Source organism: Trichechus manatus, unplaced genomic scaffold, assembly GCF_000243295.1.
Source record: "Trichechus manatus latirostris isolate Lorelei unplaced genomic scaffold, TriManLat1.0 scaffold00056, whole genome shotgun sequence".
Lineage (NCBI taxonomy): Eukaryota > Metazoa > Chordata > Mammalia > Sirenia > Trichechidae > Trichechus > Trichechus manatus.
The window spans coordinates 8,270,193-8,287,600 of record NW_004443992.1 but is presented as its reverse complement, the minus strand read 5'-3'; the positions used below and the strand labels follow the sequence as shown (position 1 = coordinate 8,287,600).

General features: G+C 36.0%; 1 protein-coding gene across 6 annotated transcripts in view; it reads left to right on the top strand.

Annotated features, from left to right (window-relative positions):
* ORC2 (origin recognition complex subunit 2) overlaps positions 1 to 15,956 on the top strand; it is a 155,490-nt gene extending 139,534 nt beyond the window's left edge. For 4 of the 6 annotated variants that reach the window (XM_023732975.1, XM_023732976.1, XM_023732977.1 and 1 more), the window contains 6 exons: positions 325 to 421; positions 4,303 to 4,449; positions 4,938 to 5,109; positions 10,048 to 10,109; positions 10,753 to 10,871; positions 12,985 to 15,956. In XM_023732975.1, coding sequence (XP_023588743.1) covers positions 325 to 421; positions 4,303 to 4,449; positions 4,938 to 5,109; positions 10,048 to 10,109; positions 10,753 to 10,871; positions 12,985 to 13,071 — 684 coding nt within the window. In that variant the 3' untranslated portion in view covers positions 13,072 to 15,956. The remainder of the gene's footprint in view (positions 1 to 324; positions 422 to 4,302; positions 4,450 to 4,937; positions 5,110 to 10,047; positions 10,110 to 10,752; positions 10,872 to 12,984) is intronic. The other 2 variants (XM_023732980.1, XM_004378214.3) reach the window with 1 other exon arrangement.
* The last annotated feature ends 1,452 nt before the right edge of the window (positions 15,957 to 17,408 follow it).

Genomic DNA, 17,408 nt, shown 5'->3' with positions numbered 1-17,408 from the left:
CTACTTCAGTTCCAGTAAAATTTTTTAAAAATTTTTCAAACTTGGACCAAAAAAACCAAACCCATTACCGGCTCATAGCAAACCCATAGGATAGAGTTGCCCCATGGGGTTTCCAAGGAGTGCTTAGTGGATTCAAACCGCTGACCTTTTAGTTAACAGCCAAGCTCTTAACCACTGTACCACAAGGGCTCCTAAAACTTGGATAGGAAATCTAAATTCATTTTTAATTTATAAAAAAGAATTGATTTCATATACGTATTATTTATCCTATATGATAGAAAAAGTTCTAATTGACATGGTACCTCTTGTACTTTTGTAATATAGGTCCTGAATTCTATAACAGAAGAAGTCCTTGATCATGTGGGTACTTTCCGAAGTGTACTGGATCAGCTAGACTGGATACTAAACAAATTTAAAGAAGGTAATGAAGTGGATGCTTCATTTAGTTTAGGGTGAAGTTAAGTAGACACTTTTACTTATTCGTGTTTTTGTGTACACAGAAAGGATTATTTTAATAACTGCACTTATCTCAGTGCAGTAGTTAACTGATTTAGATTTCTCTAAAATAATTTGTCTTATCTTTTTCTATGAAATATTTCTGTGAACTTAGCTAAAAGAAGAGAGTTCTTTATACAGTCTTAATTTTGTATAGCCAAATGCATCTTATTTCAGAATAATTTGTAGATTTTGGGCAGTGTGGTGTATCTCCAGTTAATTGGTACATCTTTGTCTGGTATTTTTATATTGTTTAATTATTTAATTTTTTATAAAACATTCTTATTTCTCTATTCTGAGTAAATAAAGCTACACTGGGATAATGTCACAAACTCAAAATCTGTGGAGTGGGAAAAAGACATTTTCTTTTTTATACTTTCAGTGTGAATGTTTTAGTTATGGTAGCAATCAGAAGATTAGAAATAAAATTATTCAGTTTCTACCAATTAATTTTCATTTAGTCATTGCTTATGAATTACAAGGAGTAATTGACAATGCCTAATTGATTTTATGGATAATTTTGTTTAGAATGATTAATAGTCCTCACACCATTTCCATAACACATTTATCTCATCAATACCCTGTGCATTCTTAAGTTTCCTCTTTAGCTTACTTCCTAGCTGAACAATTTTTCTATGCTAAATTTCTTCCTTTTAGGCATCTGGTGCCCGTTTTATGTGCAGTCTTTTATAGACATGGACAATATACGTTCTTGTTCCAGTGCTACACATTTGAAAATAGAGTTGATGCTCATTACTTGTGGATTTCGCATTTGTGAATTTGTCTACTTGCTAAAATTAATTTGTAATCCCAAAATCAACACTCGTACTTCCACAGTCATTTGCAGACATATGCAGAGCAGCAAGAATTTGAGTCACCCAAGGCGTGCATTCCCAGCTGAGATCGAGCAAGGCGACTTTCTGCCTTGTTTCTGCTCTCATACTGTAAACAAGTGTTCTTTTCACTATCTTTCTAATGCCTCGCCTTTCACATTTTTTGTTGATTTCACTGTTGAAAACGACCCCCAGGCATAGTGCTGAAGTGCTGGTTGGTGGTCTTAAACAGAAGAAGGCTATGATATGCCTTATGGAGAAAATACATATATTAGATAAGCTTTATTCAGGCATGAGTTACAGTGCCATTGCCGTGAATTCAATGTTAATGAATCAATCAAAAAACAAACAAAGAAACAAACCCACTGCCTTTGAGTTGATTCCAACTCATAGCAACCCTATAGGACAGAGGAGAACTGCCCCACAGGGTTTCCAAGGCTGTAAATCTTTATGGAAGCAGACTGCACATCTTTCTCCTGACTGAATCAACGGTACATATTAAATAAGATGTCTTTAAACAGAAATGCATAAAACGTTATGTATTGATCAGTTGACAAAAGTGTTATGACTAGAAGCTTGTAGGAACCTAACTCTGTATTTCCCCTGGGCCCTGTGATTCATTATTTACTAATTCATTGTTCACCGCAACTTTATAGAATATAACTACCAAAAATAACGAGAATCAGCTGTACATATTTTGCTGAATCCCAAAATTAACTGCGTATGTGAACATTTTCTTGTTCGTTGGTTATGTAGATCTATAGTGAACCACTAGCTGGTTTATCATAAACAAATCTGTTTAGTTTGTTTTCAGTTCTTTCAACCTTATTAGTTAATTAAAAATCAATTGTTACAGTATTTTGCCCCTATAGTAGTTTTGGCTTATTTTTCTGGACCCTCTTTAGTTCTGAGCATCCATTTTAATATGTAATGTTAATGTTAATATATTTTCCCACATGTAGAATAATAAAAGCATCCTTCCTATGTCTTTACCACAGATCCTTGTGGTACAGCTCAGTATTCTTTATGTGCTCATTAAAGTAGTTACATAAGTCATTGAAAATGCATACTTTTTTTTTTTGGACTTTTGACTGGTTATCTTCCAGAATTCAAGGAACCTGCATTTTCAAAATGTGTCGTCTCAGAGTCTTTGTCACTGTATTCTTTCTCTTGTCCCTCCAGCCCCAGTAGAAGTTTACTCTCTTCAAAAGGCCTGTCCTTAATCATAGATACCAAGAGTCCCATTTCTTACCAGCTTCTAAGAGACTTACCAATACCTTTGCCTTTTAAACATGCATAGATCTTTTTTCATCTTAAGAAAAAAATTTACCTGATTCTGATACCCCTTCAAACTATTTTATTTCCTATTTCCATATGATTTCAGAGTTTTTGAAGTCATGTCATGCCTTCTATTTTTTTTTAACCCATTTCTTTCTTAATTTCTTGCTCTTATGCTACCTGGACCATATCCTGTAATTTCCTTCTCACCAAACCCATTGACCTTGGCTCATCCTTTATTTATTCTGATGTATTTGATGGTGTTGACAGCTCTATCCTCAAAATTCTTCCTTCATTGACTTGTCTGATGTTTTGCATCCCTGACCTTCCTAATGCCTTGAGCAGTTTCCTAATTGTCTTTTGTCTCTCGGCTTTTGCAGCAATCAGAATTTTGTTTGTTTGTTTTTAATATAATCTTATAATGCTTAATGAAAACTCTTCGATCAATAGATAATTTTTGTTTTTTGTATGTGCGTGTGATTCCCCCCCCAGCCCCCCACACTCCCACCTTGCAATGCAACATGCACAGATTCACTTCCAATCTATTATATGCATTTCACCTAAAAGTTCTCTTTTTTCCCATGTCTTATTAAAAACTATGTTCCCCCACCCAACAGCACCACAGAAGAAACAGGCCTGGCAATCTGCTTCTGTAAAGATTACAGCCAAGAAAACCCTATGGAGCAATTGCACTCTGTAACACACGATGTCATGAATTGAATTGTGCCCCCAAAAATATGTGTCAACTTGGTTAGGCCATGATTCCCAGTATTGTGTGGTTGTCCTCCATTTGTGATTGTAATTTTATGTTAAAGAGAATTAGGGTGGGATTGTAACACCCTTACTGAGGTCACATCCCTGATCCAATGTAAAACGAGTTTCCCTGGGGTATGGCCTGCACCACCTTTTATCTTACAAGATATAAAAGGAAAGGGAAGAGAGCAGAGAGGGGGAAACCTCATACCACCAAGAAAGCAGTGCTAGGAGCAGAGCGCATCCTTTGAACCCCAGGTTCCTGCACGGAGAAGCTCCTAGTCTAGGGGAAGATTGATGACAAGGACATTCCTCCATAGCTGACAGAGGAAGCCTTCCCCTGGAGCTAACACCCTGAATTTGGACTTTTAGCCTACTTTACCGTGAGAAAATAAATTTGTCTTTGTTAAAGCCATCCACTTGTGGATTTCAGTTTTAGCAGCGGTAGATAACTAAGGCACATAGGATCAAGTCAAAAATCAACAACAAAAACAAAATCAGCAGAAAAAACTTTGCTCTCTTTAGGATCTGATTCATGTACTGACCGTTCCAGTTAAGTCTGTAACCACTCTAGTCCCTACTGATTTCCCTTTTTTTTTTTTTTAAAGATTTTAATAATAACGCTTTGCCTTTTGTATGAGGGTTTGACCTGTCTTCCCAAATAAATGAATACATACCCTAAGCAGTATTTGGAGCCCTGGTGGCATAGTGGTTAAGAGCTGCGACTGCTATCCAAAAGGTCAGCAGTTGGAATCCACCAGCCGCTCCTTGGAAACCCTATGGGGCAGTCCTGTGGGGTCACTATGAGCCGGAATCAACGGCAACAGGTTTTTAAGCAGTATTTACACTGCTTTGATATATTCTTTAATACCTAGGCATTGTGTGTAGTAGGGACTTCACAAATACTCATTGAAAATAATGATTGAATTCCCTTTCTTTTTAGATTCTTCTTTACAACTCTTCCTGCTCATCCACAATTTGGATAGCCAAATGTTGAGAGGAGACAAGAGTCAGCAAATTATCGGGCAGTTGTCATCTTTGCGTAACATATACCTTATAGCTTCTATTGATCACCTCAATGCTCCCCTCAGTAAGTTAAATATTACTATTTTTCTTTCTTGAGATATCCATCTTACACAATTAATTTTCTTAATGTCATAAGTCAGAAAATTTTTACTGTTTTGCAGTACGCTTTTCCTCTGCTACATGTTTAAAGATACAGCTTGTCAAAAAGATAGATATTCTTAGTCTGATTTAGAATATAATTCTTAGAAATAAAATGTCAAATACTAAAAGGGGTGCTTGACACCTAAAATTACATGGGGTGGGAAAGAGAACCAAACTATTATTTTGGTCTCTTTCTGCTCTTTGTGGTATTTAGCATGTAAATAAATACTCAGATGTTGATTGACAATGAAATTAGGTTGTGGGGTACTGATTTGGATGGGGAAGTAGCAGAAATTTTAAATCTCAGGATACATTTTTTATTTAATGCTTTCTCATTCTTTCCTAGAGTGAAATCTAGTAATGACTATGAAAATAATTTGTATTTCCTTATTTTTTTGTTCATATGTCTAGTGTGGGATCATGCAAAGCAGAGTCTTTATAACTGGCTCTGGTATGAAACTACTACATATAGTCCATATACTGAAGAAACTTCCTATGAAAATTCTCTTCTGGTTAAACAGTCTGGATCACTACAACTTAGTTCCCTAATTCATGTCTTACGAAGCCTTACTCCTAATGCAAGGTAAGAATGAAAACCATATTTTCGTTTTTAAAAACTCCATACATTTTGAGATATGCATTTCTAGGTTTTAATGGCAATACTTAAGATCCTAACATATGTTGGAGGATTAAGAGAAATAGTAATAGTTGCCAATACTAGATTATGCAGTAGACAGACTACTCAGTAGTAGTCTGCCAGGTTGCCCAGTAGCAAAGCAGGAGTGCCAACATTTTTTTTTCTTAATAGATTTTGATGGATTTTCGTTGAATTTTATGAGGTTTTTTTTTTGTTGTTGTTGTTATTTATAATTACATATTGAACATTATTATCTAGGCACTGGGTTCTTTACATGAAGTAGCTCATTTGCTCCTTTTTTTTTTTTTAATAATTTACTGTATTTTTGTTGTTGTTGAGAATATATACACAGCAGAACATACACCAGTTCAGCAATTTCTACATGTACAATTCAGTGACATTGATTACATTCTTCGAGTTGTACAACCATTCTCACCCTCCTTTTCCAAGTTGTTCCTCCCCCTTTAACATAAACTCACTGCCCCTTTATTTTCCTATCTAATCTTTCGAGCTGCTGTTATCATTTTGATCCCATATAGATAGATCTTAAAAGAACACAGTGCTCAAGGCAGTCATTCTTTACCAGTTAAGCTAAACTATCATTTGGTTTTAAGAAGATTTCAGGGGATATTTTTGGTTTAAGGTTTAAAGGCTGTCTCAGGGCAATAGTTGCAGGAGTTCATCCAGGTTCCAGAAAGCCTGGATTCCATGAGAATTTAAAATTCTGTTCTGAATTTTCTCCTTTTGATCAAAGATTCTTCTATAGAATCCTTAATCAGAATGTTCAGTAATGGTAGCTGGGCACCGTCCAGTTCTTCTGGTCTCATGGCAAAGGAGGCATTTGTTCATGGAGGTAATTAGCCACACATTCCATTTCTTCCTCCTATTCCTGACTCTCCTCTGTTGCTCCAGGCTAATAGAGACCAGTTAATACCTTTCATTTGATCTTCATTACCACTCTAAGCTTAATGGTAAATGGCACAGAGATTTTGATCCAAATCTGAAATTCATTCATTTTTCATTTCTGAATAGTATTTCATTATGTACTCATACTGTATCCATTCTACTCTTGATGGACTTTTAGATTGTTTCTTGTTTAGAACTATAATGAAGAAAATTGTTAGGAACATTAAACGTTTTATGGTGACCATGTGTAAGTTTATCTATAGTATATTCCTGAGAGTGAAATTATTGCATGATAAGATTGTATCTGCACCTTTTGTAGCTAATATTTCCAAAATGATTGTACATACATACAAGGACAAGAAAATTTCTGTTGTGCTTCCGTAATTGGTATTGTCAGATTTTTTTAACTTGTTAGTCTGGTGGCTATAAGAGCATTTCATTATGGCTTTAATTTACTTTTCACTGATTATAAAATAAGCACTGCTTTGTGTGTTTTTTGGCTGTAAAGACTTCTTTTATGAGGTAGCTATTCTTATACCTTCTACGTATTTTTCTGTTGAATTGTTTGCTGGTTTTAATTGATTTAGAAGAGTATCATATTCGTTATTGTGTTGGTTTCCTAGAGCTGCTGTAAAAAACACCACAAATTGTGTGGCTTATCAGGATAGAAACTTATTATCTCACACTTCTGGAGGCTGAGAATTGGAAATCTGAGTGACAGCTGTGTTGATTCCTTCTGCGGCTTTGAGGGAGAGTCTATTCCATGCCTCTCTCATAGCTTCTGGTAGCTCCAGGCATTCCTTGGCTTGCAGCTGCAGCGTTTTATGAGTCCCTCCTCTGCCTCTCTGTCTCTGTGTATCATCTCAGCTTTTATAAGGACACTAGTCATATATGATTAGGATCCACCCTATTGAAGTATGACCTCGTGTTAACCTAACTAATACTTTCCCCCAAAGACTCTTATTTCCAAACAGGGTCATGTTCACGGGTATTGGAGGTTAGGACTTCAGTGTATCTTTTGTAGGGACCAAAATTCAATCTGTAACATTTATCTATTGTTACATAACAAATTACTCCAAAACTTCATGGCTTAGAATATTATACGTTTATTAACTGATAGTTTCTGTGGGTCTGGTCTATGTGAAGCTTAGGTGAATCCTCTGGCTCAGGTTCTCCCACAAGTCTGCAGTCACCTTAAGGCCCAACTGTGAAGAATCATTGGGTTGTTCACAGGATTCATTTCCTTGCAGGTTGTTGAACAAAAGCCTCAGTTCCTCATGAGATGCTGATGAGGCCTCCCTCATTTCCTTACGTTGTGGGCCTCTCCATAGAACATAATGGCAGCTTGCTTTATTAAAGCAAGCAGACAAGGGGGCAAGAGACAGCATGCTAAGCAAGATAAAAGTCGGTTTTTTGTAACCTGATCATCCATATTTTTGCCATAATCTGTTTGTTAGAAGCAGGTTACTAAATCTAGTCTATACTCAAGGGGAGAGGATTACACAGGAGGTAGGATCACAGGGGGAGGCATGTCAGACACTGCCTATTTTGGATACTATTCCTTTGTCAGTTAATATGTATAACTTTTCTTACCCTGTGGCTGCGTTTTCATTCTCTTTATGATGCCTTTTAATGAACAGAAGTTTTAAATTTTAATGTAATCCATTTCATCAGTGTTTTCTTTGGTTAGTGCTTTATGTATCTTGTTTAAGAAAGCCTTCACTACTCCAGGTCATGAAGATACCTATATTATCTAAAAACTAAAAATACAAAATGTCTTTCACATTTAGGTTTTAATCCACCATTTATTGAAACTTCCTTCCTTACCCTACCCCCAGCTCTTATTTTTTATGTACTCCAAGTTTCCTTTAATGTGTAGGTCTGTTTCTCAGCTGTCTGTTCTATTCCATTGATTTATTTGACGCTACCTACTCTATACCTACTCTAATTCTCATTGTCCTCATTACTACGGTTTTATAATAAGTCTTAATGTCTGGTAGAGCAAGTCCTCACACCTTGATTTCTTTCAAGAGCCTTGGCTAATCTTGGCCCCTGGCATTTCCATGAAAAGAATCATCTTGTCAAGCTTTCCTTTAAAAAGAAAAAAAAACTGCTGGGATTTTTATTGGGATTGCACTGAGTTATAAATCAAATTGGAAAGATTTGACGTCTTTACAATATTGAGTTTTCTAATACATTTATGTACATCTCTTACATAATTTATTAAGCTCTTACATGTTTCTTTCTCCCCATAATTTGCACATAATTTGTTAGTCTTTTTCTTGGATGTTTCCTATTTTTGATGCTATTGTGAATGGTAATTTTTTTTCTAACTTTGTCATTGGTTTATTGAAATAGTTAATTTTTATATATTGATCTAAATAAAGATTTTTTAAAATAATACTTAAGCTGGTAAGAATGTACAGTTATGGGCCCTCAAATGCTGCAGTGGGTATGCCAATTAATAGAAATATTTCCGGAAGGCATTTTTGTAATATGTATCCAGAGTTTCATTGATAAAAGATTTTATGTCTCAAGACCATTCTTATTATCAAGTCTCATTTTACAGAATTTTAGATGTAAAAGATAACAGTAGGCCAAACTGAATATGAACATATCCTAGAAGAGGCTTTTAAAAATATATTCCCTGATTTCAAAAGTTCCTACTCTTTTACCCAGTGTTTTTTCAAAACTGAATAATGTGCAAATCCCTCTCAAGGGACCACCCCACCAAAAAAAATTGATTCAAATAATGTTGCTGTAATATATGCAAACATAAAACTGGATATTTCTCTTTAAGGCTGATTTGTACACTGGAAGATCAGATTAGCATTGCAGTGATATTGAAATACATATTAAATAGGTATCTAATCAAAATTTTTGATTAAATTGGGAGCAGAAAAATCTTCATTCTATTTTTACTATCACACTTACTGCTGATAGACTATTGCAAGTTGCTATGTGTATAAATGTGGGTGTTGGGGTGGTCCATGCAATATAACTACTCACAACATTAAATACGGCACTGACTGCTCTAATGCAAATATCTTTTAGCTTTGCCTACCCAAAATGCCTAACACTTTTTTTTTAATTTAGACTACTTTTAAATTTTGCTTCATTTTGCAAACTCTGATATTATACAGCCTTTACATGGTATGGATGTGATTAATCAAAAATCTTAACTAAAATCGAGCTCTAGAGTCATGTGGTAAAACTTAATCATAAGATGGTCATTCAGATGATCCAGAATTTGCTTACAGTAATTCTTTTCTAGATTATCATAAAAATGCAAATGCAAAGGTTTAATATTGTTTTGGCACACCCAAGGATTCCTGGGAATTTTAATTTGTATAACACTGCTTCCAACCCCATAATTCCACTCATGTACACTTTTCTAAGGAAATAACTCAAAATATGAAAAAATATGTACAATTTTATTTAATGCAGAGTTATTTTTAATAATCTAAAATGGGAGATAATCTAAGCTTCCAAAACCAGTAGGGAAATGATAAGTTTGTGGTATATGGTATAATAGGAAGAGTTTTTTAAAGACACTGAAAAATCAATAAGCGAAAATGCAAGATACACAGTGGTGTATACAGTATGTAAATTATGAGTTTATGTATTTTCACCTTGCCTCATTCCATAAAGATTTGAGATAACAGCATACACAATATGATCTCAACATCAAATATTAGGGTTATGGCTTGATATTTTCCTCTTTTGCCTTTTTTTATATATTCCAAGTTTTCTACAGATGATTAACCTGTAATCAGGAAAAAAAAAAAATACTCCTAGATTTTCCTTAAAAGAAATTTTTTTAAAAGCTGCTGTTTAAGTAGGCAAGGATATAATGCTCCTTGGAGAAAAGAACATAAAATAATGTAGATATTACCTGTGCGTATTTTACAACTGGCTGTTATCTTTTAATGTTAACATTCTGGATTTGAATTCCTGTTTGTATGTTTTTTTCCTTAGGGGGATTTTCAGGCTACTAATAAAGTATCAGCTGGATAACGAGGATAACCCTTCTTACATTGGTATCCAATATTTATGATATTAAATTGTGTGACTTTTGTTTTGCCCCATAAATTCCTTTTTCTGAAAGATAATGATAGCACTGCAGTTTTTCACAGCAGTGAATAAGTGATCTCCAAATGTCACTGCTGAACAGGCTGTTTGCCAGCATGAACTAAAGGACAAACCCAGCTTACTGTTTAAATTTCATATGCTAATTATGGGTGTGTATCCACCAATCACGTATTTTTCATATGCTGGGCATCTTAGAAGATTTTCTTCCCCTTGGGTAAAAATAATGTTTGAATTTAACCAAACATTTTAATAATTGTTCAGCTTCCATCACTTACTAATTCTCTCTTTAAAAGTCAACTTTATCCATGCTGTTTAAAACTGCCCACAGTGTTAGTTATACCTGGTCACAGTTGACTACTTTCAACCAGTTGGTTCTCTTTAAAAAATACAAGCCACAGTGTATAACACCCAAGTGTTCTCTAGTCTTGCTTCTCCTAGAGATATGTACTTTTTTTAATCAATGACACTTATTGACTGCTTTGACATACCATGCCAACAGCACTTTGTTTTGTGTTCTTTGATATGGTTTCCATATATGGAGTCATGTCTTCAATGCTGACTTCTGGTCAAATCTCTTTTTGAACTCTCCAGGACTTTCTTTTCAAGACTTTTACCAGCAGTGTCGGGAGGCATTCCTTGTCAACAGTGATCTGACACTTCGGGCCCAGTTAACTGAATTTAGGGACCACAAGCTTATAAGAACAAAGAAGGTGAAACTCTGATATTGTCACATTATATGCAAAGAATAGTGTTATCTTCTTTATTTAAAGATAAGTTTGCCTTTGACTCCGCCCTGAGTATGAAACTGAGATTCCATAATGGGTCACAAAGATCCACTTAGGCAGTGTACCATCTGAGTTCTTTAGAAAGTGATATGGTAGAAGTACTCTGCTTCAAAGAGAGCAGAAAACTCCTTATGAGTTCTAGTCAAGAGTAATAGGCCATTAGAGATAGACTATGAGTCAGTGAATTCTCTTCTCTCCTTCCCCTCTTCCCTCTGCCCCATTCATTAATTTGGTCTATATTTATTGAGCACTAACTGTATATACCAGATATTGCACTAAGTGTTAAGATACCGTAGTAAGCAAAAACCTAACTCCTTTTCTTATGTAGCTTACATTTCACATTAGTCAAATAATCATACCCGTAAAATACACTTGTGTTAAGTTCTGCAATCAGAAGGTGCATGTAAGAGCATATAATAGGTGGATTTGACTTAATTATGGATATCAGAGGAGACCACTGAGCTGAGATCTAAAAGGAAGACTAGGAGGTAACTAGTCAAAGAGGTAAGGGAAGAATATTCCAGGCATGGAACAGCATGTAAAGCGACCCTGGGGCAGAAAGGAGCATGGTACATTCAAGAAGAAAAAAGGCCAAATGGCACATGATGAGGCTGAAGAGGTAGTGATTTAAGGACTAGACCAGCTAGGTCTTTTAGGCCAAGATCTTTTAATCTTTATTCTAAAAGTAATGCAAAGTCATTATAAGATTGCTCTGACTGATGTAGAGTATAATGGGGCAGAACGGGATGGGGATTGTCAAAAGTGGATGCACAGAGACTAGCTAGAAAGGTGTTATTGCAGTAGTCTGGGTGAGATGATGGTTACTTGGACTAGGGTGAAGAGAGAAAAATGATTGGACTTAAGATATAGTTAGGAGGCAAAATTGACAAGAGTTGATGATAGATTAGATATAGGAGTCAAGGGAAAGGAAAGTGTCAAGAGTGATTCCTGGTTTCTGGCTTTCATAACCAGAGGGATGGGGGGGAAATCATTGGATGAGAAATTACAACAGCAACATTTGGGAGAGGGAGAACAGATCATGAGTTCAGTTTTCGACTTATTCCATGTGGAGATGTCAACTGGTCATTTGGAAACATGGGATGAGAAACCAGCGGAAAAATCTGGGCTGGAGATACAATATCATGATTTGTTTGTATTTATGTTGTAATTGAAGCCAGGCATGAGTGCGACTACCTAGATAGAGAAGGTAGAGTGAGATTAGAGGGCCAGGGACTAAGCCTAGAAGTCTGACATTTAACAGGAAGAAAACCAGGATATGATGTCACAGAAGCCAAGAGAGAAACATGTTTTGAGGAGAAGGGAATGATCAGCCATGTCAGATGTTGCTAAGAGGTCAAAAAGATGAGGGCTGAAAATATCCATTAGATTTAGGAATATGGAATCCTTTGATGGTCTAAGGAGAAACTCTTTTGGTGATGTGATGAGGGCAAAACCAGGTTGGTTGAGTGAGAAGTGAGGAAATGGAGACAGCCATTATAGACAACTCTTTGAGGAAGTTTGGTGGGTGGGGTTGAAGAGTTAGAGTTGGAGACGAATGAAGGAGTCTAGTGAGAGTTATTTAAAATGGGAGACATTTGAACATATTTAAAAGGCAATGGGAAGAACTCAGTTGAAAGAAAGGAAAAAGAACAGATAAATCAATTGTGTAAGGTTTTGGAGATGGCAGGAGGGTGAAGAAATATCTAAAGCACATTGAAGGAAATACCCACTATGAGTCGGAATCCACTCGACAGCAATGGGTTTGTTTTTGTTTGTTTGTTTTTTTGGATCCACCCTCTAGTTAGTCTAAGATTTAAGAAAGTGTTAGTTTTCTTTTCTACTATTAAGTGGTTCAGCATAAACTGACTGTACTTAAATAGGTACATGCCTGTATGGCCTTTTTGCCTTAATTTTTATACTTCTGTATCAAATACCGCATTAAAGAAATCAAGTCCACTTTTTGTTTAGTCTGCAATAGAAATGTTCAGATATATCTCTTATGAATGACTAACATCCATGGTGTTCTTTCGTCTTTTAGGGAACTGATGGAGTGGAGTATTTATTAATTCCTGTTGACAGTGGAACATTGACTGATTTCCTGGAAAAGGAAGAAGAGGAGTCTTGAAGCCTATCCTTTACTTTTGAACCTTCCATAGAAGGGTTGTTGTACTCCACCTGCCACTCCTCTAGTCAGAGGTGTTGTGTTTACATACAACATTATTTTTCCAGTGTACAAGATTTAAATTTGTGGGGAGGGGAATTCCATCCATTAGAACTTTTGGCTAGCCTGTCTGGTGTATCATCTCTAGTGCTGTGCAGCTGTCCTCAAGTTGGAGAAAATGTGCCTTGCATTCATTACCTCTCTGGAGACTTCTTGTTGGAATGAACAGTGTGCTCAGGGACTATTTGGAACTGGATGTTTTTGAATTCTTTTATACTAGAAATATTATTCCTAATTTTTTGAGGGCCTTTTGACACTCCCAAGCTGATTGTTTGCAAGGTTGCTTGTTGCAGTGTGTGGAAGTACAAGACAAGGGCATCATCTGTTCTATTTGCTGTTCTGTGTGTCTGAACTGATGAGTGCAGTAGAGAAAAGAGATGTCTCTGTTTCTGAAATGACTAACAAAAGATGTGGATTGGGAAGAAGTAGGTGATCCAGCTTTCTCCTTTTGGATTTAGGCTACATACTAGGGGGGACAAAAGGGGAGCAGTGACACCATTCAGCTGGGATAGTGGGAAAAGCATAAGGAGTTTATAGGGTATGTACCCAACCTAGGAAGCACATGAACAATAGATCAAGATATTGAGAACAGTTAAAGTCTGTGCCATCACCTTCAGGATGCAAGTGAGATGCCAGGCTAGAGACACAAAATCCTGAATTGTAATTTAGTAACTGTTTTTAAGACAAGGAGAAAATAAAACATTTCAGTATTCTTGTATATTGACATAGTTTTCTTTTCTTGAATAACATGCAGGTGATTATCATATTAATGGCTGGCTTTAAAGATTCTGCTATCAAGTAGATCTAAATATATCACTGTTAAGATATTTCAATTTTTTCTTAAAGTGATCATTTCAAGCCTCCTAAAGATTTATATGAGCCTATTTTCCTAGGAAAGAAAAAAGGGTAACCTTGGCCACTGTTGCCAGCTTAAGTATGCATACTCCCTGAAATACTTCATAGCTGGAAATGAATTTCTTTGTTAAAGTATCACTGTAATAAACTATGTACTGCAACAGCATTTCTCACTTGTTTCTTAACTTGTAAACCCCTTTCATGGAAATACTTCCCAAAACACTTGGAATTTTTTTATCATTTTTTTGTGGTGTGATTAGGTAATTTTATACTAAATCAATCCATGCATTAAAGGTCATACCCTTAAATATAACCACTAATCAAAACAACTAAATTTATACATGAACATGGTTTTTTTTTTAAATTTTAATAGTACCAAAGGAAATTCAGTGAAACGTGAGATTCCCTCACATTTGATGATCCCTGTCCCTTAGGCAACCACTGATAATAGTGTCTCAAGTATTCTTCCAGAGGGATTCTATGCATATGCAAAGATACTTGTCTATATATCTCTCCTTTTAAAAACACAAGTGGGAGCGTATAATACTTACTGGTTTGCACCTTGCTGTTTTTACTTAATATGTTTATAACTGCTACAGTATGAAAAATATAGAAAAACTTTAATGACCTAATGTGCAATTTTTGCATTTGCTCTTAAATATCTAGTGATTTATTTTTATAATTTTTGTGTCCACTATATGCAAACAGTGTGTGTCAATAGTATTTATTATTAATAAAAGCCAATTTGGATAGAAGTCTTTTTTTTTTATTTGCAGTATGGATTTTCCAACTAAAAATATCTTGAAGTGTTCCCTAAGATTTTTATGAGTGTACCGTACAGGTCTGGTGAAGATCTTGGCAGAATTATGATGTTCCTCATTAACTTTTCAGTATCAGTGTTCCTTAAGCTCTGTCAGTTGTTTCGACTGCTAAGGCTCTGATTCCTTGTGCCATGTTACTTGCTTCTGACCAGACTGAATGGACCTTCTGAAACCATGAAAAATCTTCTGTGTGCCCTTAATAAAGTGATACACTCCCAAAAAAGGGGAGGGGGCAGTATGTAGACCAGACATGTTTTACAAACTTGGCACAATACAGAAGTCCTTGTGCCAGGGTAAGCAAAGTTAGTACTTGTAATACTTCAGGAACTGGACTTTCTTAAAATTGTTATTGAATATATGAACATTTCATTCATATGAAAAAATACTGGGTTTAGGAATGGTTAGTAGATGTTGCTTTACTTTTTTAAAAAAAAATTACTAACAGAATTTTTAGAAGTCTCCCTTTTTTCTAGCAAATTTAAATGTGGAACCAGTAGCATTGCTCAGGATGTATTTTCCTATGTTCTAGGAGGTAGGGTAATTCTTCCATCTTAGTCCTGAACAGCCATCAGATGACAGTGAGTCATGGCAGTCTGCCTTATCACAGATTATGTGGCTCTTAAAAACCAGGGATGAGTAAATTGTTATGTAAATGACTTTGTTGGGGGAGGGAGAATGTTGTAAATGACTTTGTTGGGGGAGGATGTTGTAATTATTTGATTTCTCCCTTAGAAAAATCTCCCACATTTTGATTTTTCAAATTGCTGTTAAACCATTTTAATTAATGTTAGGCACTTACTACATAGAAAGCTTTACGCTAGACAGGAGTTGGAGGACATGAAGGTGAAATATGAGATTTTCAATCTATTTTTTTGATGCTTTAGTAACATTAAATATCATTAAAAACATTAAGGTACAGCATCTTTACTGTGTTGAATAAAATAACTTTAAAATGACTTACTGGTGGTATGGAAAACATAACTTTAAACCTGTCAGTATAACATTAAGCTCATTATCAATTTATTAGAATAATTTGATACCACTTAGGCCCCAAGACTTCCCAAGTATTTAGTTCATCATCTTTACCTTTACTACTCAAAGTGTGGTCCTCAAAACGGCAGCATCAGCATTTCTTAAAGCCCTGCCCCTGCATTTTAACTAAATCTCCAGATGTCCACATGCACATTAAAATTTGAAAGAGATACACACGAGCAGTCAACACCCTAAAGTAATATTACCGTTGTAGTTCCAACTCATAGCAATCCTATACGTAACAGAACGAAACACTGCCCGGTCCTGTGCTATGCTCACAAACGTTGCTATGTTTGAGCCCACTGTTGCAGCCACAATGTCAATCCATCTCATTGAGGGTCTTCCTCTTTTTTGCTGATCTCCTTTACCAAGTGTAATGTCCTCCTCCAGGGACTGGTCCCTCCTGATAACATGTCCAAAGTACATGTGACGAAGTCTCACTATCGTCGCTTCTGCAAGGAGCATCCTGGCTGTACGTCTTCCAAGAGATGTTTGTTCGTTCTTCTGGCAGTCCATGGTATATTCGATACTCTTCGCCAGCACCATAGTTCAAAGTCATCAATTCTTCTTCGGTCTTCCTATTCACTGTCCAGCTTTCCCATGCATATGACACGACTGAATACCATGGCTTGGGTCAGGTGCACCTTAGTTCTCAAGGTGACATCTTTGCTTTTTAATAACTACATTTTAGAAAAAGAAGCCCTAGTTGCACAGTTGTTAAGCACTTGGCTGCTAACCAGAAGGTTGGCAGTTCAAATCCACCAGCCACTCTGTGGGAGAAAGATGTGGCAGTCTGCTTCCATTAAGATTACAGCCTTGGAAGCCCTATGGGGCAGTTCTACTCTGTCCTATAGGGTCGTTATGAGTCGAAATTGACAACTTTTCTTTTTGTCGGGATACATTTAGAGAAAGGTAGCAGTTCTGAAAACCTGACAAATAAAATCTTCAATGATGCTTTGTTTTAAAAAACTACAAAGGATATTTTGGGGTTATTTTTACTTAGGAATACAAGCATGCTAAGAAAGAAACAAAAATTTTACTATGTCATTCTTTTTTAAAACCTATTTGGCAATAAGTATGTGTGAGCATAAATTCTTTGATCCATTAACCCCCTTCTAGAATTCTATCCAAAGAAATTAATCCATAACCTTCAACCCCATATGAGATCCTCACTGCCATCACGAATCACCATTTCAGATGAAATTACATCATACCACAAGTGTTCTCTAACAAGAAAAAAGCTTGAGGACCCCGACCCCCAGGCTGTTTTCTTCGGCATCATCTCAGACCATGCCTTCCTTTCCTGACTTGGGCTTTCTACTCTGACAATACTGAATGAATTACTTGGGCTTTTTCCATGTATTATGCTGTTTCTCTCTTCTGCGTTTGTTCAGCCTGTCCTTCTTGACTAAATTCTTTCTCCTTTTACCAGAAAACCTTCCCTATATACCTTATGCATATCCCTAGCACAGTTACTTAAGACAGTGTATAGTAATTATCATCCACATTTCTGTTCTATCCTCCCCACTTTTC